A 23,757-nucleotide genomic window follows, 5' to 3' on the forward strand; every position below is an offset into this window, starting at 1 on the left:
AAAAAAAAAAAAAAAAAAAAAAAAAAGAAAGCATCCTTTAAGACTGTAAACCAGGCAGTACTTACTGGAATGAATTCCATTAAAGTATACAGGTTGGGTACCACTGGATGGATAGGTGCCATGGCTCGGTTCATGGCACACAAGTTCTGCACTGGTCTATACTTATTAGACCCTGGTCCTGGCTGTGGTTTTCATACTGGCAAAAGTGGAGTGTTCCACGGCAACTGGCACTGGACTAAAATCCTGTTTATAGAGCTGCTCTAAGTGTTTATAAGTGCCCTGTACAGCCTTTTGGGGAACTGGGTACTGATGAACCTGAAGAGGAATTGCTCCTGGTTGTAATTTTGCTATTACTGCTGCATGATTTACAGCTGACACAGGTGGGTTGTCCTCAGCCCACACTCTAGGCATTTCTTTAACTAACTGAAATAAGAATTTTTCTTTCTTTCGCATATGAGGTTGCATTGGTGCCTGCAATTTCTTTTTTTTTTTTTTTTTTTGAGACGGAGTCTCGCTCTGCCACCCAGGCTGGAGTGCGGTGGCCAGATCTCAGCTCACTGCAAGCTCTGCCTCCCGGGTTCACGCCATTCTCCTGCCTCAGCCTCCCGAGTAGTTGGGACTACAGGCGCCCACCACCGCGCCCGGCTAGTTTTTTGTACTTTTTAGTAGAGACGGGGTTTCACCGTGTTAGCCAGGATGGTCTCGATCTCCTGACCTCGTGATCCACCTGTCTCGGCCTCCCAAAGTGCTGGGATTACAGGCTTGAGCCACCGCACCCGGCCTGCAATTTCTTTTTATAAAGTTTTCACTCCTTAACCTGTGGGATGGTAAGGGTTAACACCATGGCCTTTGGGTGAGTCAGATTTAAAGTCATATCTCCCTGTGGGCCAAAAGTAATTTGTGCTTGCAGTTTTTGGAGTAGGTCTTTTTCTAACAAGGGAATTGAATAATTTGGGAGGTATAGAAACTCATGCTGACTTCTTGTCCTTCTATAACACACCTCTTTGACCAACAGAACTGCCTCCTCTTTGAGACTCCAGTAGCCTCTACAATCGTTGTATGATTCTTGGATAGTGGCCCTATGGGTCAAGTTATTACAGAGTATTCAGCCCCAGTATCTACCATAAAATCCATTAATTGGCCTCCAACTTCTAATTTAACCATAGGCTCCTGGAGGCCCAATGAGAAGGAGCCCAGTTTGTCCTAGTTCTCATATCTTTTAGCCACTGCCAGCCCGATTAGATTAGTATTGCATTGCTTTAGGGTTTGGCAGCCCCTGGCTGATGGCCTCTTTGTCACACGGCCTTAGCCATTTCCCTCATTGCTTTCTGGACATTCATCTTTAAGTGTCCTTTCTTTTTGCATCACACACATTAATCCTTCTCTAAGCTTGGTTGGCTTTAGAATCCCTGTCTAACTTGACCTCATCCAGGTCCATGTCCACGTCCTCTCACATTACTAGTTTCTCTCTTTATGAGGGCTGCTGCTTACAGATTGGGGTTTTTTTTTTTCGTTTGTTTGTTTTGTTTTGTTTGTTTTTCAGATGGAGTTTTGCTCGTTGCCCAGGCTGGAGTGCAATGGCACGATCTTGGCTCACTGCAACCTCTGCCTTCCAGGTTCAAGTGATTCTCCTGCCTCAGTCTTTCAAGTACCTGAGATTACAGGCATGTGCCACCATGCCTAATTTTTTTTTTTTTTTTGTTAGTAGAGATGGTGTTTCTCCATGTTAATCAGGCTGGTCTTGAACTCCCAACCTCAGGTGATCCGCCCGCCTCGGCCTCACAAAGTGCTGGGATTATAGTTGTGAGCCACCATGCCCAGCCTTCATTGGCTTTTTCTTAAAGCCTCTGTTCTGCTTCCTTCTTTGCCACCTGGTCATGGTTAACATACACTTTGGTGGCTACTTTTATAAGCTGGGTGGCATTCATGCCTGCAAAACCTTCCGGTTTCTGAAGCTTTTGCTTTATATTACTGTTGGCCTGTCCCACAAATTATGTATTTACCATATGTTGATTTTCAGCAGCTTCAGGGTTAAACGGGGTGAAAAGCCAGTATGCCTCACAGAGTCCTTCAAAAAACTGGCTAGGGAACAGACACATGAAAAAATGCTCGTCGTCACTGATCACCAGAGAAATGCAAATCAAAACCACAATGAAATGCCATCTCACACCGGCTAGAATGGCGATCATTAAAAAGTCAGGAAACAACTGGTGCTGGAGAGGATGTGGAGAAACAGGAACACTTTTACACTGTTGGTGGGACTGTAAATTAGCTCAACCATTGTGGAAGACAGTGTGGTGATTCCTTAAGGATCTAGAACTAGAAATACCATTTGACCCAGCCATCCCATTACTGGGTATATACCCGAAGGATTATAAATCATGCTGCTATAAAGATACATGCACACGTATGTTTATTGTGGCACTATTCATAATAGCAAAGACTTGGAACCAACTCACATGTCCATCAATGATAGACTGGATTAAGAAAATGTGGCACATGGCCGGGCGCGGTGGCTCAAGCCTGTAATCCCAGCACTTTGGGAGGCCGAGATGGGCGGATCACAAGGTCAGGAGATCGAGACCATCCTGGCTAACCCGGTGAAACCCCGTCTCTACTAAAAAATACAAAAAACTAGCCGGGCGAGGTGGCGGGCGCCTGTAGTCCCAGCTACTCGGGAGGCTGAGGCAGGAGAATGGCGTGAACCCGGGAGGCGGAGCTTGCAGTGAGCTGAGATCCCGCCACTGCACTCCAGCCTGGGCGACAGAGCGAGACTCCGTCTCAGAAAAAAAAAAAAAAAAAAGAAAATGTGGCACATATACACCATGGAATACTATGCAGCCATTAAAAAAGGATGAGTTCATGTCCTTTGTAGGGACATGGATGAAGCTGGAAACCATCAATGTTCTCAGCAAACTATCACAAGGACAGAAAACCAAACACCGCATGTTCTCACTCATAGGTGGGAATTGAACAGTGAGAACACTTGGACACAGGAAGGGGCACGTCACACACTGGGACCTGTCATGGGGTAGGGGCAGGGGGGAGGGATAGCATTAAGAAATATACCTAATGTAAATGATGAGTTAATGGGTGCAGCACACCAACATGGCACATGTATACATAGGTAACAAACCTGCACATTGTGCACATGTACCCTAGAACTTGAAGTATGTATATATATTTTAAAAAAAAAAAAACTGGCTAGGGAGCTTACTTCCCTGAAGCACCTCTGAGATCTTAAGATCTTTCTTATATTGATGACCTTTTTTCCACCATCCCTTAGCCCTTGCAGAAGTGCCTTTTGGTACCTCTGCAAATGCTGAAGCTGAGTCGCATCTTCTGGGTCCCAGTTGGGATTTTGATCTGGGAACTGGCCTTGAGCATTTTTTCTTCTTTTCTTGAGACGCAGTCTCGCTCTGTTACCCAGGCTAGAGTGCAGTGGCACCATCTCAGCTCACTGCAAGCTCCACCTCCCAGGTTCATGCCATTCTCCTGCCTCAGCCTCCCAAGTAGCTGGGACTACAGGCGCCTGCCACCACGCCTGGCTAATTTATTTTGTATTTTTAGTGGAGACAGGGTTTCACCGTGTTAGCCAGGATGGTCTCGATCTCCTGACCTCGTGATCCACCTGTCTTGGCCTCCCATAGTGCTGGGATTACAGGCATGAGCCACCGCACCCGGCCCGCCTGAGCATTTACAGTGTCTGCTGGTGCATGGGCTTCTAGCCAGCAGAGAGCTGCCTAGGTTACTCTCCTGTGCTCCTTAGTGTTACACAGCATGAGAAGCTGCTGCCTGCAGTCTGGTCAGGTTGGATTCTGTGTCAGAAAGATGACTGCATCAGATCTATAAGAGCTTGGGGCTTCTCCATATAGGAGGGAGTATGGTGTTTCCAGTTTAAGAGATCACTGGTTGAAAAGGGCGGACAGATGAAAGTACATTGCCACCCTTGGATTTGGCCTTGGTTATCTTAATAAATGGGTCCTTGTGTCTCCCTGAGAGGCATTTGCATACATCAAGCACAGCCAGATCTGAGACAGCCTGCTTGACTACCTTGACTTCTTTCCCTGGCCTCTCAAGGCTCCATCTTTCCCTTCAGGGTGAGAGCTGGGGTGTGCTGGCTCCTGAATCTGGCTCTCGGGGGGCTGCTGACTTCAGTAAAGGTGGGTAGGCTGTGACATATGGAGTAGGAATCTTTATTCCCTCTGGCAGCTCCTGCAAAACTGGCTATTCTTGCTCCCTCTGGAACTTCTTCTTTAACTCTCTCTGCTGGCGAAGCTGCTCTTACTTTCATTTTTGGCTTGGCTCAGGCCACAAGTGTTTTGCAATAAGCTGCTAAACAGGGCTGGATTAAAGCTGGTCTTGTTTGTGCTGTATTTAACCACGAGTCAATATAAGGAAACTGATCTGGATACCGAGGCTATAGTATCCCACCACTACCTTAAGCACACGGCCAATTATTTTCCTATCTATAGTTCCTTCGGTCAGCCATCCAACACTAAAAGAAGGTAGTTCTAATTCACAGAGAGTTCTTAACCTCTGGGGGGTTTTACAGCTCCATAATCCCCTGTAAAACCTTCTTTAAAGTTCTGTAACATGCGCACCAATGGAGTGGACTTTGATGACTTTACTCCCATTTCCTCCCTTTACTACGCAGCACACCCACTCTTCCTTTTGCCTTAGACTGACCAGACCATCCCCAATTAGGGGTGTTTTCAGATGCCGCTTGGCTTTGGAGAGGTCCTTATTCCTACCCCAACTCTGAGCTGTGGGGCAACTCCTATTGGCCATATACAGTTCAGCAGGGCAGCCCCACACTTTGCTTGGAGCACACAGTCTATGCTAAGAGATCTGTGACTCCCCACGTCACTCGTTGCATTGGTTTCTCCTGGAACCATCTCTTTCACACACTTTTATATACGTCCCTGTTCCCAGTTCCTGTGTTCCTAATTGGGATGGTGAGCCACTCTCACCACCCCAGTTTCCTTTACCTAAGCAACTAAGCAAGCCACTCTTGCATCCTGTGTTGGTTGAGGTGTGAGATTCATCTGAATTGGCAAGCCCCTCTCGCTGCCCCAAGCCTCTCTGGGTCAGACTACTAGTTACACTCCAGGAGATGATCAGGCTCCCCTTCTGTCCTTATCGGACGGGTCCTGCCTTGGACCCCAATAGCTTACTGTGGTTCCTGAAGTGTGCTGTTTCTGGAATCATCCTGTAGCCCTTCTCAGGCTCCATTGCACTGCTGGTTAGGGATGCCAGGTCATGGGAGAGCTGATTTCCCCTCCGGGCTGAAGTTCTCTCAGTGGCACCTGGGTCCCAGGTTTCCCTTGAATCAGGGCTCTAGCCCCACAGGCAAAGGAGACAGTAAATCTGCCATCTCTGCTCCTGGCTGACTCACCAAGAAATGTTGTGGGACACAGAGGATTAGAAAGACCAGTATGAGTGAATAAAGGAGGATATTTATTTTAAGGTACACACTGACTCAGTGGATTCACATCCAAAAAGCTGAGCCTTGAACAAAGACTGAACAAGATTTTAATAAGTAAACTTACAGAAGCAAAACAAAGGCAGTTAATTACATAATGACAGGTTTATGTAATTTATAGCATAACTGAATTATTGGTATAACTTGTGGCCTTTAATAGCTGGTGGCCTTGTAGTTGTGTTGAAAGAAAAAACAAGAACTGGCTAAATACAGACATTTGTTTGTTTTTCTTTGTTTCCTTCACCCTTGCTTCAGAGGGGAGTGTCTGGAGCCTATTTCTTTGGTTTCAACTTCTCAAACAGCATTATCTTGTAACTGTCCTTGAAGTGAGCTTGCTAGGCAAAGAAAAACTTGTTCTTCTTTTCTTTTCAACCCTTGCCTTGCCACATTCTGGGCTTTGGCTTTTACTTTTCTTGAAATAAATAAATGCAGTAATTACTACCTCATTAAGAGAGACGCTTCTGATCAAATTGATCAGCATGTCAAACTCTCTGCTTAATCAGCAGTAACTTTATTTTCACTCTTCAAAGGCATTTTAACTGCCTGAAATGCAAAGGGGCAGTTCTGTGCTGAGCTGGACCTCTCCAGTGTCGGTCTAGTCACATTCACACAGGTGATCTTCTGGTGTAAGGGGATGCACTTCAACAGCATTATCACAGCAATGTGGAACAGATGTAATAGGATAAAAGGTGAATCACTGCCTTCCAGGAAAAAGGAGTTAATCTTACTCATTTTGTGTATGAGTATGTGGAGAATAAAGTCACAGAGAACGCTTTACATTAGTAGTGCAGTGCAGATCCTATGCAATCTTGTTTGTCAAACATGTCTTGAATAGTTTTCTTAAGTACTATGTTTCTGTATCCATCCCTTATTTGATTCTGATAATTAATTTCTACTTTATCAATTTAAATATTCACTCAACATCATCCAGATTTCTCTCCTTGATGCTTAAGTCCTCTGACATAAAATGTTATTGATAAAAACATAAGCCTTTATTTGATAATTTTACTACAGAGAATGTCTTTAGCTTAGAAAGCTGAATTTGGTCAAAATGAAATATAACAATGAATATAAATCATTTTAGAAATGAATTCAAATTATTTAAAATATTAAATTTGACACATATATGTGTGTGTCCAAATTTTTTAAAAATTTGAATACATAAAGCTGAAACTTGAAAAATATACATGCTTTTAAGACAAATCATTTTGTGATCATTTAAGTTTTAAATTCAGCACTTTTGACTATGTTAAAAATGAAAATATGAAATATCACAAAAAATAATATGAAGAAAACAAAACAAAGCACAACAGTCCTTATGGCTGTTGTGAGACCTCGGTTCTTAGTTTCAAAAATTTAAACAAGAGACACAGAAAAATGAGGATGCAGCATAGATGGATTTATTGCAAAGTAGAAATACTATTTTAAAAGTTAGGTGCGCCGGGCGCGGTGGCTCACGCCTGTAATCCCAGCACTTTGGGAGGCCGAGGCGGGCGGATCACAAGGTCAGGAGTTCGAGACCACGGTGAAACCCCGTCTCTACTAAAAATACAAAAAAATTAGCCGGGCGCAGTGGCGGGCGCCTGTAGTCCCAGCTACTTGGGAGGCTGAGGCAGGAGAATGGCAGGAACCCGGGAGGCGGAGCTTGCAGTGAGCCGAGATCGCGCCACTGCACTCCAGCCAGGGGAACAGAGCGAGACTCCGTCTCAAAAAAAAAAAAAAAAAAAAAAAGTTAGGTGCAAAATACCCCTGAGAGAGAAGCAATTCAGGATGGGCAGATTATAAGAATGAGACAGCATAGACTGGAAATAGAGAGACTCCATTTATGGGAGTCTTACATAATTATTTACAAAGAGTTAGAATGTGGTGTTATTAGTAAGCATGTTCTGGGTGATCCTCTTGGTGCACATACACAGTGGCTGTACATGCTTGTTTGTACATCACATATCTCACTAGCATATTAAAACTCCACTCACGTGTGTTTTTTAGTACTACAATGAGTAAAAGATCAGAGGACAAGTAAAATTAAAATGTGCGTGCTCTTTACAGGGGAATATCCCTACTGAAGAGTGCTTTGCTTGAATGAGCTGAAATGCAATGCAAATGTTGGGGTTTATTGTGTTGACAATATGCTGTCACCATGTAATCACCATGGCTGCTGCATCCTGAGGACATGGTGACTTTCTTGACTACCTAGCCAGCCTCAATAGTACTTATCTTAGTTGATTTTCAACTATCAATGCTGAGACTAAGACTTAGCTGTTACGTCAATATTGTCAAAAGTGTGAAAATGACAATTTTAAAATCAAACATATTTGAGCTTGATTTGGGTCTCTAGCTGTGTACCCAGGAGAAATTATTTTACATTCCTGGAGCTTCAGTCAATATGTATGCATTGCTGTATGTTTGTTTTTTTGGTGTAAGTTTTTGTTCGTTTACATTTTTAAGGATATTTTTTCCTACTTTATGCTGATTTTGAGTTACACAAAACTTACCAAGAGCTCTATTTTAATACATTTTTTCAACCAAAATGTTAAATATTGAAAGTGGCATTCTGGATTATCCTTTTCCATGCAGACTACATTGCAGTTTTCCTTATGTGGTGCAAGGTTATAAAAATGCCATTCAGTTGATTTCCTAAGTAACAGTAGAATGTGTTTTCTCAGACAGTAGCATGAGGATTTTTGACATACTACCATTAGACATAATGAAAGCAAATGAATGAACGTGTTGAAATTTGTCTTTATTCACAAGGTCATTAGAGGCTAAGTCATGGCAACACATGTAGTTCAATCCAAATTTTTTGTGTAAAATTTTGTTGAACCGCATCTATCTGCATATGTAACACTAATTTAGTAACAGCTTCTTTATACTAAGCCAGAATTAATTTATCCTGATGGTTTTGTTTTAAATGTGTGAGCTGTATTATACCACATTTGAACAAGTAATATAGAGTAATATGAATTTACCTTAGAGAAAGAAAAGTACAGGCACATTAAAAATGAATTAGAAGCTGGCAGCTGACACTGATTAACAGGTTGAGCAAATTCTACTAGACCTAAATTTCTGTACACAATTTTGAAAAACAGAATTTTAACTAAAAACATCAACAACATAATAAACTTATGAGATTTTTAAAAAGTTGATTTGTTTACCCATCATCAATCAATACTAGGTTAAACTAGAAAATTGTGAACACATCATATAAAAAATAAAATTATTAAACTTTCCTCAGACTTCATCTGATTAAAACAAGGCTTCTGGGTATTTGAAAGCACCAAATTATTGATGAAAAATATCTATTTTGAACAGATTGTTGATCTTATATACACATTACTACTAAGTAAAACCTAATACAGCTTTGATTTCTGAAATATTTGTGAATGTCTATCACTATACTGAAAAATCAAGAAATTATTTAATCTGTCTAAATTTTGAGGAAAATATTTGCTATTTTAATTGAATGTCAGTATTCATGTAGTATGGCAAACCACCCATTTCTTTAGTATTCTGCTATTTTATAAAATAAACCAGAATTTATGGAGACATTTGTAAAAAAAAAAAAAAAAAAAATCTTTTCTAAAAAAAGTTAGACATCAGAAAATAGCGATATTAATGTTACGTTATATACATAGTTTGCTAAACCCTACCATAATCTGTAAAGTTTTTTGTGTACAACAATCTTAGATTACCTAAAACAAAATGAAATTTCTTTTTTTTTTCTTTTAGACAGAGTCTCACTCTGTCACCAGGTTGGAGTGCAATGGTGCAATCTCAGCTCACGTCAGCCTCTGCCTCCAGGTTCAAGCAGTTACCTCCCTAGTAGCTGGGATTACAGGTGCCCGCCACCATGCCCAGCTAATTTTTTGTATTTTTAGTAGAGACGAGGTTTCACTATGTTGGCCAGGCTGGTCTCAAACTCCTGACCTCAGGCAATCCACCCACTCCAGCCTCACAAGGTTCTGGGATTACAGGAGTGAGCCACCATGCCTGGCTAATGAAATTTCTTTCTTATGTTATGCTATATATATATATATATATCTCTCCAGACAGACAGGAACTATGACTGCCACTTTAGAAAACAAATGTTTCAGCGCAATACAATGTTTTGTGTATGTACAAAAGGAAAACCAAACTTTGAAGTTTTCAAATTATAAACAGGAGCATTGTGATTCTAACCTTTAAATATATAAAACAAATATATCATTTATTTTTCTTATTATTATTATACTTTAAGTTCTGGGTTACATGTGAAGAACGTCAGTTTTATTACATACGTATACATGTGCCATGGTGGTTTGCTGCACCCATCAACCCTTCACCTACATTAGGTATTTTTCCTAATGTTATCCCTCCCATAGCCCCCTAGGCCCCAACAGGCCCCAGCATGTGATGTTCACCTCCCTGTGTCCATGTGTTCTCACTGTTCAACTCCCACTTATGAGTGAGAACATGCAGTGTTTGGTTTTCTGATCTTGTGATAGTTTGCTGAGAATGATGGTTTCCAGCTTCATCCATGTCTGTGCAAAGGACATGAACTCATCCTTTTTTACACCTGCATAGTATTCCCTGATGTATATGTGCCACATTTTCTTAACCCAGTCTATCATTGATGGACATTTGGGTTGGTTTCAAGTCTTTGCTATTGTGAATAGTGCCACAACAAACAGACGTGTGCATGTGTCTTTATCGTAGAATGATTTACAATCCTTTAGGTATATACTCAGTAATGGAATTGCTTGGTCAAATGGTATATCTAGTTCTAGATCCTTGAGGAATTGCTACACTGTTTTCCACAATGGTTGAACTAATTTACACTCCCACCAACAGTGTAAAAGCGTTCCTATTTCTCCATATCCACTCCAGCACTGTTGTTTCCTGACTTTTTAATGATCGCCATTCTAACGGGTGTGACATGGTATCTCATTGTGGTTTAATTTGCATTTCTCTAATGACCAGTGATGATGAGCATTTTTTCATATGTCTGTTGGCTGCATTAATGTTTTCTTTTGAGAAGTGTCTGCCCATACCTTTGCCCATTTTTTGATGGGCCTGTTTGTTTGTTTCTTGTAAATCTGTTTAAGTTCTTTGGAGATTCTGGATATTAGCCCTTTGTCAGATGGATAGATTGCAAAAATTTTCTCCCAGGTTGCCTGTTCACTCTGATGAGTTTCTTTTGCTGTGCAGAAGCTATTTCATTTAACTAGATCCCATTTTCAATTTTGGCTTTTGTTGCCACTGCTTTTGGTGTTTTAGACATGAAGTCTTTGCCCATGCCTGTGTCCTGAATGGTACTGCCCAGGTTTTCTTCTAGGATTTTTATGGTCCTAGGTCTTACATTTAAGTCTTTGTTACATCTTGAGTTGATTTTTGTAAAAGGGGTAAGGACAGGGTCCAGTTTCAATTTTCTACATATGGCTAGCCAGTTTTCCCAACACCATTTACTAAATAGGGAATCTTTTTCTCATGGCTTGTGTGTGTCAGGTTTGTCAAAGATCAGATTGCTGTAGCTGTGTGGTGTTATTTCTGAGGCCTCTGTTCTGTTACATTGGTCTATATCTCTGTTTTGAATTCTGAGTTTCCACTTTACAAATCCCACAGTTCTATTTCACAATAGGATTTGACACTAAATAAGTATATTTTTGATGGTGACAGAGTGATATCAATTTCTGAGTCATCTGTTCTGTTCCGCTGGTCTACATATCTGTTTTGGTACCAGTACCATGCTGTTTTTGTTCCTGCAGCCTTGTAGTATAGTTTGAAGTCAAGTAGCCTGATGCCTTCAGCTTTGTTCTTCTTGCCCAGTATTGTCTTGGCTGTGCAGGCTCTTTTTTGGTTCCCTATGAAGTTTAAAGTAGTTTTATCCAATTCTGTGAAGAAAGTCAATGGTAGCTTGATGAGGATAGCATTGAATCTATAAAATTACTTAGGGCACTATGGCCATTTTCATGATATTGATTCTTCCCTATTCATGAGCATGGAATGCTTTCCCATTTGTTTGTCTCCTCTCATTTCCTTGAGCAGTGGTTTGTAGTTCTCCTTGAAGAGGTCCTTCATGTCCCTTGTAAGTTGTATTTTCCTAGGTATTTTATTCTCTTACTAGCAATTGTGAGTGGGAGTTCACTCATGCTCTGGCTCTCTGTCTGTTATTAGTGTATAGGAATGCTTGTGATTTTTGCACACTGATTTTGTGTTCTGATACTTTGCTGAAGTTGCTTATCAGCTTAAGGAGGTTTTAGGCTGAGACGATGGGGTTTTCTAAATATGCAATCATGTCATCTGCAAACAAAGACAATCTGACTTCCTCTCTTCCTATTTTGATACCCTTTATTGCTTTCCCTTGCCTGATTGCCCTGGCCAGAACTTCCAATACTATGTTGAATAGGAGGGATGACAGAGGGCATCCTTGTCTTGTGCCGGTTTTCAAAGGACCGTTTATTCATCTTAATTTAAAATACAGTGGTTTTTAAACAATTCAAGTAACATTAGACTATTAAAAACTTCATGAGCCATACAAGTGTCAACTGCATTTTCAGAATTATGAGAACTTAGAAAAAGTAAACTAAACGCCTGAAGTTTAGTTAAAAACATACTAAACTACTTTGTATTTGCCCTTGTGATGAGAATCATCTTTATTCATTTTGGAACAAACAGGAAATGCTGCAGTGGTAACTTGCTGAGTGGTGACTGTGATACTTACTGTCCTAGGGATGGTGGGATCCAGTGGACCAGAATCGTCAGGACCTTACTGTGGTCACTGCTGTTTATTGTCTTCTGTCATTCATTTCCCGGACTCCTTCATCAATTTCATTTCTTTTTTTTCTTTTTTTTTCTTTTTTTTTGAGATGGAGTCTTGCTCTGTCGCACAGGCTGTAGTGCAGTGGCCGGATCTCAGCTGACTGCAAGCTCCGCCTCCTGGGTTTACGCCATTCTCCTGTCTCAGCCTTCCGAGTAACTGGGACTACAGGCGCCCGCCACCTCGCCCGGCTAGTTTTTTATATTTTTTTAGTAGAGATGGGGTTTCACCGTGCTAGCCAGGATGGTTTCGATCTCCTGACTTCGTGATCCGCCCGTCTCGGCCTCCCAAAGTGCCGCGCCCGGCCCATCAATTTCATTTCTATCATTGCGTGAGTGATTTTGCACTGCTTTAGCATCTGCCTATGATTCCTGCTAATTTTCTTTGTTCATTTTCTTGTCCATCTCTGGTGGCTGCATTGCTATTCAACTTTGAGGAGTTTGTGCAGCTTCACCCTCGGCCACTCCAACAGTCCGTCCATTTGCCTCAAGCTCTCTGGCAGAGTCTCCGGGTTCTTCTGTGTCTGGTGTCTGAGATTTATCAGCAGGAGCTTGTTTTCAGTGACCATAGCTACCGCCGTCTCCTGCCGGTGGGGTGGCTTCTACAAAAGCTGAAGTGCCCATGCCGGGGACGCCTTGCTTATAAACCTTGGTCATGGCCCAGCTTGGTGCGCAAAAACCCGATGTCAACCAGAGCATTTCGCACAGCTGGGTGAGCTTTCCTTGGCACATGGGGCAGATCCCCCATCATCTTTATGCTGCCACCTCCCCTTACACAAGGGATGGTGTAGGGGCCTGAAGACACCGTGGAAGAGTCCAGGGAGTTAGGAGGGGCTGGGCCAGGCAGCCTCAGGCCCAGAGCATGGCAGCGCCCCTCAAGCCTGAGCAGACATCAGCCACTGCCACCTCCGGGAGGACAGAGGAGCCCAGGCTCCCCCAACCCCAACCTCACTCTAAACCAGCAGAGGAAACAATTATTTCTTTTTTTTTTTTTTAATGAGACGGAGTCCCCCTCTGTCACCCAGGCTGGAGTGCAGTGGCACAGTCTAGGCTCACTGCAAACTCTGCTTCCCGGGTTCAAGTGATTCTCCTGCTTCAGCCTCCCAGGTAACTGGGGCTACCGCCGCCCACCACCACACCTGGCTAATTTTTGTATTTTTAGTAGAGATGGGGTTTCACCATATTGGCCAGGCTGGTCTCGAACTCCTGACCTTGTGATCACCCCGCCTCTGCCTCCCAAATTGTTGGGATTACAGGCATGAGCCACCCTGCCTAGCTGAAAAAAAATTATTTTCTTAAGAAAAAAAATGTGTAAAAAATAATATGCGGAAGAACTTGCATATCTAACCTAATCAAATTTTTATTCTTTTCTTTTTCTTTTTATTTCTGCCTTTTCCTCTTAAATTGTGCTATCCTAAAGTCAGATTTCATGTTCCATCCTCACGTGGGAATTTAAAAGTAATTATAATAGTCACAAATTTAGAAACTAAAAAATTTTAATATATTTTTACCCTTGATTTGCAGAGTTTCAGTTTACAAAGAATATGTACTCATTCATTTAACATAAATGTGTGTTGAGCACACACGATATGCCAACCATTTGGTAGCCTTAGAAAATAGAGGCCAGGCAGGGTGGCTTACGCCTGTAATCCCAGAACTTTGAGAGGCCAAGGCGGGAGGATCACCTGAGGTCAGGTGTTCAAGAGCAGCCTGACCCACCTGGTGAAACCCCATCTCTACTAAAAATACAAAAATTAGCTGGATGTGGTGGTGGGCGCCTGTAATCCCAGCTATTAGAGGGGCTGAGGCAGGAGTATCGCTTGAACCTGGCAGGTGGACGTTGTGGTGAGCCAAGATCATGCCATTGCACTCCAGCCTGGCAACAGAGCGACACTCCATCTCCAAAAAAAAAAAAAAAAAAAAAAAGATTTAAACATGATATTGTTTTAAACAATTTTATGTCATTAAATTTTAAAAATTAGATAAAATTATTATTTTTCCAGAAAGGTATGTGGCAAAAAGTGACTGAAGAAGAAATAAAATGGAGCCCAGGCATGGTGGCTCACACATGTAATCCCACCACTTTGGAAGGCCAAGGTGGGAAGATCACGAGATCTCAAGACCAACCTGGCCAAGATGTTAAATCCTGTCCCTACTAAAAACACAAAAATTAGGCATGGAGGTGGGTGTCGGTAATCCTAGCTACTGAGGAGGCTGAGGCAGAGAATTGCTTGAACCTGGGAGGTGGAGTTTGCAGTGAGCTGAGATCATGCCACTGCACTTCAACTTCGGCCCAGGTGACAGAGCAAGACTCCATCTCAAAAAAAATAAAAAAAGATAAATAAGAAATCTAAAATTTATGTTTTTAATTTTACAAAAATAAAAAATACATCTATTATAAGAGAACGTCTTGAGCCAGGCGTGCTGGCTCATGCCTTTAATCTCAACACTTTGGGAGGCCAAGGCAGGTGGATCACAAGGTCAGGGGTTCAAGGCCAGCCTGGCCAACATGGTGAAACCCCATCTCTACTAAAAATACAAAAATTAGCTGGGCATGGTGGTGGGCAACTGGGATTACAGGCGTGAGCCACCACGCCTGGCTGACATCTGCTATCATCTTAACTGCTCTATAAGCCTGCTGAATCACAGGGCCATAGGAGCAATCACTGTTGTTTACATGCTTTTGTCAGGCAGTTCTTATGAGCCTGCAAATGTTATATTATTCCCAACCACGTAAAATAATGCACCAACATGCATTATTTTACATTTTATTCAATAGGGAAAAGCCCCACATTTTTGCTTCCAACCATCATGATCATAAAGAAATAGTCCCAGTTCCCTGATAACTCTACTTTCCCACCCCTGCATGAGACAGCCTTTGTGAGGCCCCTCCATGGCCTACCTTGCTCTTGTTTCTGGTGCAAGTGTACTAAACACCTTTTAATGGCATTCAATTTTCATTTATGAATTAAGATCCAAGCTAAATTCAAGAAATCCTGTTGCTGTGCATTGTTACCAGAAATAATACAGGGTTAGGCCGGGTGTGGTGGCTCATGCCTGTAACGCCAACAAAGGGTGGTGGGAGGCTGAGGCAGTGGATCATTTGAGGCCAGGGGTTCAAAACCAACCTGGTCAACACAGCAAAACCCCATCTCTACTAAAAATACAAAAATTAGCCAGATGTGATGGTGGGCAACTGTAATCCCAGCTACATGGGAGGCCGAGGTAGGAGAATCACTTGAACCTGGGAGGTGGAGGTTGCAGTGAGCCGAGATTGTACCACTGCACTCCTGCTTAGGCAACAGTGCAAGACTCTGTCCAATTAAAAAAAAGGTAATTGACAGTTTCATAAAAATAACACTTAATTTGTAGGCTGCTCTAGGAAGCATAGATATTTTATATTCATTCTTCAAATCCATAAGCATACAATTTTTAAAATTTATTTGCATTGTCTCTGATTACTTTCAGTAATGTTCTGTCGTTCTTTTTTTTTTTTTTTTTTTGAGACGGAGTCTCGCTCTGTCACCCAGGCTGGAGTGCAGTGGCCAGATCTCAGCTCACTGCAAGCTCCGCCTCCCGGGTTTACGCCATTCTCCTGCCTCAGCCTCCTACAGGCGCCTGCCACCTCGCCCGGCTAAGTTTTTTTTCGTATTTTTAGTAGAGACGGGGTTTCACTGTGTTAGCCAGGATGGTTTCGATCTCCTGACCTCGTGATCCGCCCGTCTCGGCCTCCCAAAGTGCTGGGATTACAGGTTTGAGCCACCGCGCCCGGCCTTTTTTTTTTTTTTTTTTTTTTTTTTTAAGTCAGAGTTTCGCTCTTGCCACCCAGGCTGGAGTGCAATGGTGCGATCTCGGCTCACTGCAACCTCCCCCTCCACTTTCCACGCTCAAGTGATTCTCCTGGCTCAGCCTCCTGAGTAGTTGGGATTACAGGCATATGCCACCATGCCTGGCTAATTTTGTATTTTTAGTAGAGACGGGGTTAATCCACATTGGTCCGGCTTATCTCGAACTCCCGACACATTCCATAATTTTCTTACACCTAAGGTTTGTCTTTAGATTAATAAATATTTAACTCTATGTAAATCAAAACTAAAAGTCTGTATGTGTTTGCAGGCAGACAGGCCACATGTTCAAAGAAAAACATATAAGAAATTTGAAAAATGTATTAAGAATTTAACAATGAATTTTATTTATACTCATATATAATTTTTATTATGACCATAAAAATAACCCTGTAGCAAATAACAATTTAATTGTACATTTAAAAATTTTTTTAAAAAAAGTGTAGAATTGGATTGTAAAATGTAGGATAAATGCTACAGGTGAAGGATGCCTCACTTAACGCTGATGATATTATTATATATTGTATTCCTGTATTAAAATATGCCATATATTGCATAAATAATACTAATACAGCCACCAAAATTAAAATAAATTTAACCGATTAAAAACAGAATAAAATTTTAACCTACAGAAACAATATTCTTTAACTTATTTGCAGTTGAAAGCCACTGACGAAAAAAAAAATCACTAGAGATGTTAATCTATTATCTTACTAAACAGTATATTGTTACCATCTTTTACCTATATCCTTGAGTAAGGTGAAACAGGTTAAAGTTTGTGGCATAATAACACTTCATTGTGGCCGGGTGTGGTGGCTCAAGCCTGTAATCCCAGCACTTTGGGAGGCCGAGACGGGCGGATCATGAGGTCAGGAGATTGAGACCAGCCTGGCTAACATGGTGAAACCCCGTCTCTACTAAAAAATACAAAAAAAAAAAAAAAAAACTAGCCAGGCGAGGTGGTGGGCGCCTGTAGTCCCAGCTACTCGGGAGGCTGAGGCAGGAGAATGGCGTGAACCCGGGAGGTGGAGCTTGCGGTGAGCTGAGATCCGGCCACTGCACTCCAGCCTGGGCAACAAAGCGAGACTCCGTCTCAAAAAAAAAAACCAAAAAAAAACACTTCATTGAATGCACAATAGTATTTAACATGTTAAAAATGTTGAATTAAACTATTAACTTCACACATAATCTAAAATTTATAAATGTACTGCATTTTATTATATAAAAGTATAATTAGACCAGGCTCAGTGGCTCACGCCTATAATCCCAGTACTTTGGGAGGCCAAAGTGGGCAGATCACCTGAGGTTGGCAGTTCGAGACCAGCCTGACCAACATGGAAAAACCCTGTTTCTACTAAAAATTCAAAATTAGCCAGGTGTGGTGGCACATGCCTGTAATCTCAGCTACTCAGGAGGCTGAGGCATGAGAATCACTTGAACCTGGGAGGCAGAGGTTGCAGTGAGCCAGAGATTGTGCCAATGCACTCCAGCCTGGGCAACAAGATCAAAACTCTGTCTCAAAAAAAAAAAAAAAAGTACAATTAGTACAATAATATATTACTCATTTAATTTTAAATAAACATGTTTTCTTCTCATGATAATGCAGATTACTCTGAATACCTACCTCATGCATCACTCAATATTATAGGTTATAAGAGCCTCTCCACTTAGATTTTTGTTATGCATCTTACATTTTAATGTCTTTACTTTTCTATAGAAAAGGTAATAAATAGTGCCCACCTAATAAAAAAGAATGCCTTGCCAGGCATGGTGGCTCACACCTGTAATCCCAACACTTTGGGAGATTGAAGCAGGCAGATGATGACGTCAGGAGTTTGAGACCAGCCTGGCCAACATGGTGAAACCCCGTCTTTACTAAAAATACAAAAATTAGCTGGGTGTGGTGGCAGGCACCTGTAATCCCAACTACTCAGTAGGCTGAGGCAGGAGAATCACCTGAAACTGGAAGTGATGGTAGTGAGCCAAGATCATGCCACTGCACTCCTGCCTGGGCAAAAGAGTGAAACTCCATCTTAAAAAAACAAAACAAAAAGAATCTCTCATATCTTTGATGCAGCAACAACTGATCCCATGCTTTCACATGTGACTCCAATAGGAATGAAGAAACAGCAGGAAATAATTTCAGAGTTGAATGATATCATTATTCACTTTTCAAAAAATCTGTAATATTTTTCAAGAAATATACTTGGAATGTAATTATAACTCAGCAAAAAACTTCTGATTCTCTGAAAGTTACATACAAATAATATCTCTGCCAACTTTAGTTTTAGATTTCCTATACTCAGCACTCTGATTTAGATTATCTGAAATGTCAGTGCCTTACATACTTCTACCATAAATTCTGATATTTGCATGGACTTAATTATGGATTAAATTTTTTTTACATTTGTTGCATCTGCAAAAATATACTCCAGTATGAAGTCTCTGTTGTTTTCTAAGCTGTCGTTTTTGAAAAAGTGTTTTTCCAAATTTATTACATTTGCACAATTTTTCTTCAATATGAATTCCCTGAGGTTTGGCTTTGATGGAACTTTGTTCCATAGAAGGAATCTCAGATAAGACTTTTTAAAAGCCAAACCCAGTCATGGATTTGTACCATCAAATACTTGAGTTGGGTGAATTTCTCTCCCCTTAAGGTTCCAAGATAAACCTGGGGCTCCTAAGTTTGTCAGAAAGTTATCTTCTTTACTTACAGAAATCCTGACCTGTGGTAAGTAAAAATATCATAGTACAGGGACTATGTAGACGAGATTTGAATCCGGTTTTCCCAAGGGGCTTTTAATTGGCTCCATAAATCAAGTTTGATTCCTTAAAAAAAGAACATCATTCCAGTCAAAGTGTTACTAAAATAACCAGTTTCTCCAATTGTGTCCTGTTACTTATAAAAACCAGATTCTTGGCAGGGCATGGTGGCTCATGCCTGTAATCGCAGCACTTTGGGAGGTCAAGATAGGCGAATCATGAGGTCAAGAGATCAAGACCATAGTGGCCAACATGGGGAAACCCCATCTCTGCTAAAAATATAAAAAATTAGCTGGGCGTGGTGGCACTCGCCTGCAGTCCCAGCTACCTGGGAGGCCAAGGCAGGAGGATCACCTGAACCTGGGAGGCAGAGGTTGCAGCAAGCCAAGATCGTGCCACCATACTCTAGCCTAGTGACAGAGTGAGACTCTGTCTCAAAAAATAAATAAATAACACAACAAACAACAAAAAAAAGATTCTTATTGCACTTATGCAAATAAATGTATTGCCACAAGTTAAGAATACTCACAAATAGTTTCCAAATTCTAGAGAAATCAAGTAGAGAGAATCAAATATGCTTTAAATTTTGTTCACAGGAGTATACTAACTTGTTAAAAGCTGTAAATAGATCAAAAGGTAGGTTTCCTTGACTCAGAAAACAAAAGAAAGGATCAGCAACATTTTAAGTAAAAAGTCAAAAATACAGGCTGGTCACGGTGGCTCATGCCTGTAATCCCAACACTTTGGGAGGCCGAGGCAGGCAGATCATGAGGTCAGGAGTTTGAAACCAGCCTGACCAACATGGTGAAATCCCATCTCTACTAAAAAGACAAAAATTAGCTGGGCGTGGTGGCATGCATCTGTAATTCAGCCAAGATCACACCACTGGACTCCACCCTGGGGGACAGAGTGAGACCCCCACTCAAAAAAAGAAAAAAGATTACTTCAGTCTTCTATTAGTTCAGTGCATACACTTAATCCTTGTTCTGCTTCATATTCATGAACACTTCAGCTCTCCATGAGTTCTGCATTTTTTTCCTCTACTCTGATGTCACAATCTCCAAAGTTATTAGAAACTTGCATTCAAGAACACCTGTTAGAGTTTTATAGCTGAGTATAAAACCACCTTCTAAAGAGGACCAAAACAATACAACAATTGTCTGTTAATGACAAAAAGTCTTAAGGCAACCAAAGGCAAAGACACAATTGACAAGGAAATTTGTTACCTCTGTGGCAATAATTTAACATAATTATAATTACTGCTAATAATGTACACTGAGTCATATAAGAATTATAGGAGTTTCCCATGATTTTGGAACAATTATCAATAATATATTTATACAAACACAGCCCAAAAAAAAAAACAAACAACATTTCATATTCAACAATGCTCTCTGTATAATTTTTATAAGAAATAAAGCTGGGTGCAGTGGCTGCCTGTAATCCCAGCACTTTGGGAGGCCGAGGCTGGTGGATCACCTGAGGTTAGGAGTTCAAGACCACCTTGATCAACATGGAGAAATGCCATCTGTACTAAAAATACAAAATTAGCCGGGCATGGTGGCACATGCCTGTAATCCCAGCTGCTCAGGAGGCTGAGGCAGGAGAATTGCTTGAACCCAGGAGGCGGAGGTTGTGGTGAGCCAGAGATCACGCCATTGCACTCCAGCCTGGGCAACAAGAGTGGAACTCCATCTCAAAAAAAAAAAAAAAAGAAAAGAAAAGAAATAAGCAAAATTATGTCATTTTTAAATGTTAGGGACATAATATTTTAAAGGATTAATTAGGTAAGAAAAATACATAATTTATAATTTGATTTTGGAAAGTTTGATGGAACTTTGTTCCACAGAAAGAATCTCAGTCAAATATCAAAGGTTTAAAACACTTGATGTCATAGGTCATTGTAAAATAAGTCATTAATTTGACCAAAGTGATAAAGATTTCAAAAACAAAAAAGGAAAAAAAACCTTCATTCTTTGGGAGAGAAGACTTAATTTTCCAAACGATAATCTCCAATAAAACAGCATAAAGCCAATTAAATTTGTTTTTCAAAATGTTATGAACAATCTATAAAAATCTGATCTTGACCATAAGATATAACTTCTATAAGCCTTTATTAAGGAGTTGGTTAATGCTTCAAGAAAACCTTGTTAATCTAACACTGGGGCCCCTATTCTGGTCTTACATCAGTGTGCTTTTGACATTAATGATTAATTTACAGAAAAACAGAACTTATTTTATCTCTCAAAATCAGTTCTTACAATCTTACATGCCCACCTCTTTTGTGATAGTCTCTGGGCCTTGAGGAGTTGAAGAGCTTTAATTTCATCTCATCTGCTGAGAAGGTGGCTCATTGTTGGGCTATTTTCATCTAGGAGAGTATTCCAGGCCAGACCCCACTTAACCTAAAATAATAAAAAAGGTCAGAATCTAATTTGAAAATAATCTATTTAAGTTCAGATATTAAGGATGGCCACCAAATAACACATTTAAGTAGCCCTGAATATATATTCCAATTATTAGCCATTACAAGCCGGTCTTTTTTGAAACAATGCAAAGGCAGTTTCTAAGTTGTTTACCAAGAACTGACATTAAAATTATTGGTAAATTGATTGGGTATTGATTGGCTATATATATTTCTTTGTTTTTATATATTTTATGAAAAAAGAAAGAATGGTTGAGGCAGCTGGTCAGAAACAAAATGTCTTTAAACAATTGCCCCTGTGCACAGATGTGGGGTAAGATTGAAGTCTCATAGTCTCATCTCTCTAGGCTTGATAAATTGTGCAGAACTCAAACAGCTGAGACTGCTCTAAGCTATTTTTCTCACTGCCTTGCTCAAGACACATAAACCCCTTAGGTGGGCAGATCACCTAAGGTCAGGAGTTCAAGACCAGACTGGCAAAAATGGTGAAACCCTGTCTCTACTAAAAATAAGAAAAGGCTGGGCATGGTGGCTCATGCCTGTAATCCCAGAACTTTGGGAGGCCAAGGCAGGCAGATCACTTGAGGTCAGGAGTTCGCAACCAGCCTGGCCAACATGGTGAAACTCTGTCTCTACCAAAAATACAAAAATTAGCCAGGTGTGGTGGCGGGTGCCCGTAATCCCAGCTACTCGGGAGGCTGAGGCAGAGAAATGCTTGAACCCAGGAGGGGAAGGTTGCAGTGAGCCGAGATTGCACCACGGTACTGCAGCCTGGGTGACAAAGTGAGACTCTGTCTCAAAAAAAAAAAAAAAAAAATTAGGCATAGTAGTGCATGCCTGTAGTCCTAGCTACTTGGGAGACCAAGGCAGGAGAATTGTTGGAACCTGGGAGGCAGAGGTTGCAGTGAGCCAAGATCGTGCCACTGCACTCCAGCCTGGGTGACAGAGTGAGACTCTGTCTCAAAAAAAAAAAAGAAAAAGAAAAGCAATAGTTGTGTTGTGGGATTCAGGAGAATGGAAAGACCAATGGGTGAGACAAGAGAATTTCATTAAAGTGGCCACTGGCTCAGTGGATTCACATCAAAAAGGCTGAGCCCCGAACAAAGACGAAGCTTGGCTTTTAAGCATGCAGTGGCATGAAACTCAGAGGGCGGGCTTAGCGTGCTTACAGAAGCAGAACACAGGCAGTTAATCAAACAGTGAAAGATATGTGACTCAAACATGTCTAGTGACCTCTGCTGGGCTGGTCAGCAGACTCTCAGCAGATGGTCACCATCTTAGGTTTGCTCAGGTATGTCTTGTGACCTTCGCAGTGTTGCACCGATAGAAAATAGGAACTTACAAAATCTTTATAAACTTACAGAAATAGTTAACGAGAGCAGAGCAAAGAAATGCTGGTCTTGTAAGGAGTCTCAAGAGAGGGAAGCTGAAAAGAACTTGTTATTCTCATCCCTGTTCCTGGAGTCCATTCCTTCTGGGCTCTGCCTGGCTTTGCAGATAACATTATCTTAGCCCTAGCAGGCCCTTGGAGTGAGTCAACCCAGTACAGGGAGGAACTCAGGTTTTTCTCCTTTCAATTTCTGCTTTACTCGAACACAGAATATTATTTTATAAATAACTACTTAGTAATTATTTAGAAATCACTAATCACTTTACTAATATACTGCATATATTAGTGTTTTGTTTTGTTTTATTTTGTTTTGAGATGGAGCCTCACTCTGTTGCCCAGGCTGGAGTACAGTGGCGTGATCTCGGCTCACTGCAACCACCTCCTCCCAGGTTTAACCGATTCTCCTGCCTCAGCCTCCCAAGTAGCTAGGATTACAGGTGCAAGCCACCACATCAAGCTAATTTTTTATAGTTTTCGTAGAAACAGGGTTTCATCATGTTGGCCAGGCTGGTCTTGAACTTCTGACCTTGTGATCCGCCCATCTCAGCCTCCCAAAGTGCTGGGATTACAGGTGTGAGCCACCAAGCCCAGCCTATACTGCATATATTGTAAGTCATATCCCAGAAAGAGATAATACAATTAGATAAAACAGCATAGGTAAGAATTCTATTTTTTATTTTCTCATCATAAGGCATCCAGATCACACACTTTAATTTATGCCACACACTCTCTAATGACTACCACATACTGCAAAAAAGTATATCTGCTGATTATCAAACTTTTTTCTCTCTAATGAAGCTTTTCAGGTCACTGATGCTGAGTCTGGAGAAAAGAACAATGGTTCCCATCAAGAGGGTGGAAAAATAAAATATAAGCCAGGCACGGTGGCTCACTCAGCACTTTGGGAGGCCAGGGCGGGCAGATCATGAGGTCATGGATCAAGACCATCCTGGTTAACACGGTGAAACCCCGTCTCTACTAAAAATACAAAAAATTAGCCAGGCGTGGTGGCACATGCCTGTAGTCCCAGCTACTCGGGAGGCTGAGGCACAAG

General features: G+C 41.3%; 1 protein-coding gene across 1 annotated transcript in view; it reads left to right on the forward strand.

Moving 5' to 3' along the window:
* The window catches only part of LOC112612815 (zinc finger protein 208-like), a 152,964-nt gene that overhangs the window by 41,852 nt on the left and 87,355 nt on the right, over window positions 1-23,757 (forward strand). The window contains 1 exon segment of the mRNA XM_025367745.1: window positions 14,455-14,466. Within this exon segment, the coding sequence (XP_025223530.1) occupies window positions 14,455-14,466 (12 nt within the window).

This window comes from Theropithecus gelada, chromosome 19 (genome assembly GCF_003255815.1).
Source record: "Theropithecus gelada isolate Dixy chromosome 19, Tgel_1.0, whole genome shotgun sequence".
Lineage (NCBI taxonomy): Eukaryota > Metazoa > Chordata > Mammalia > Primates > Cercopithecidae > Theropithecus > Theropithecus gelada.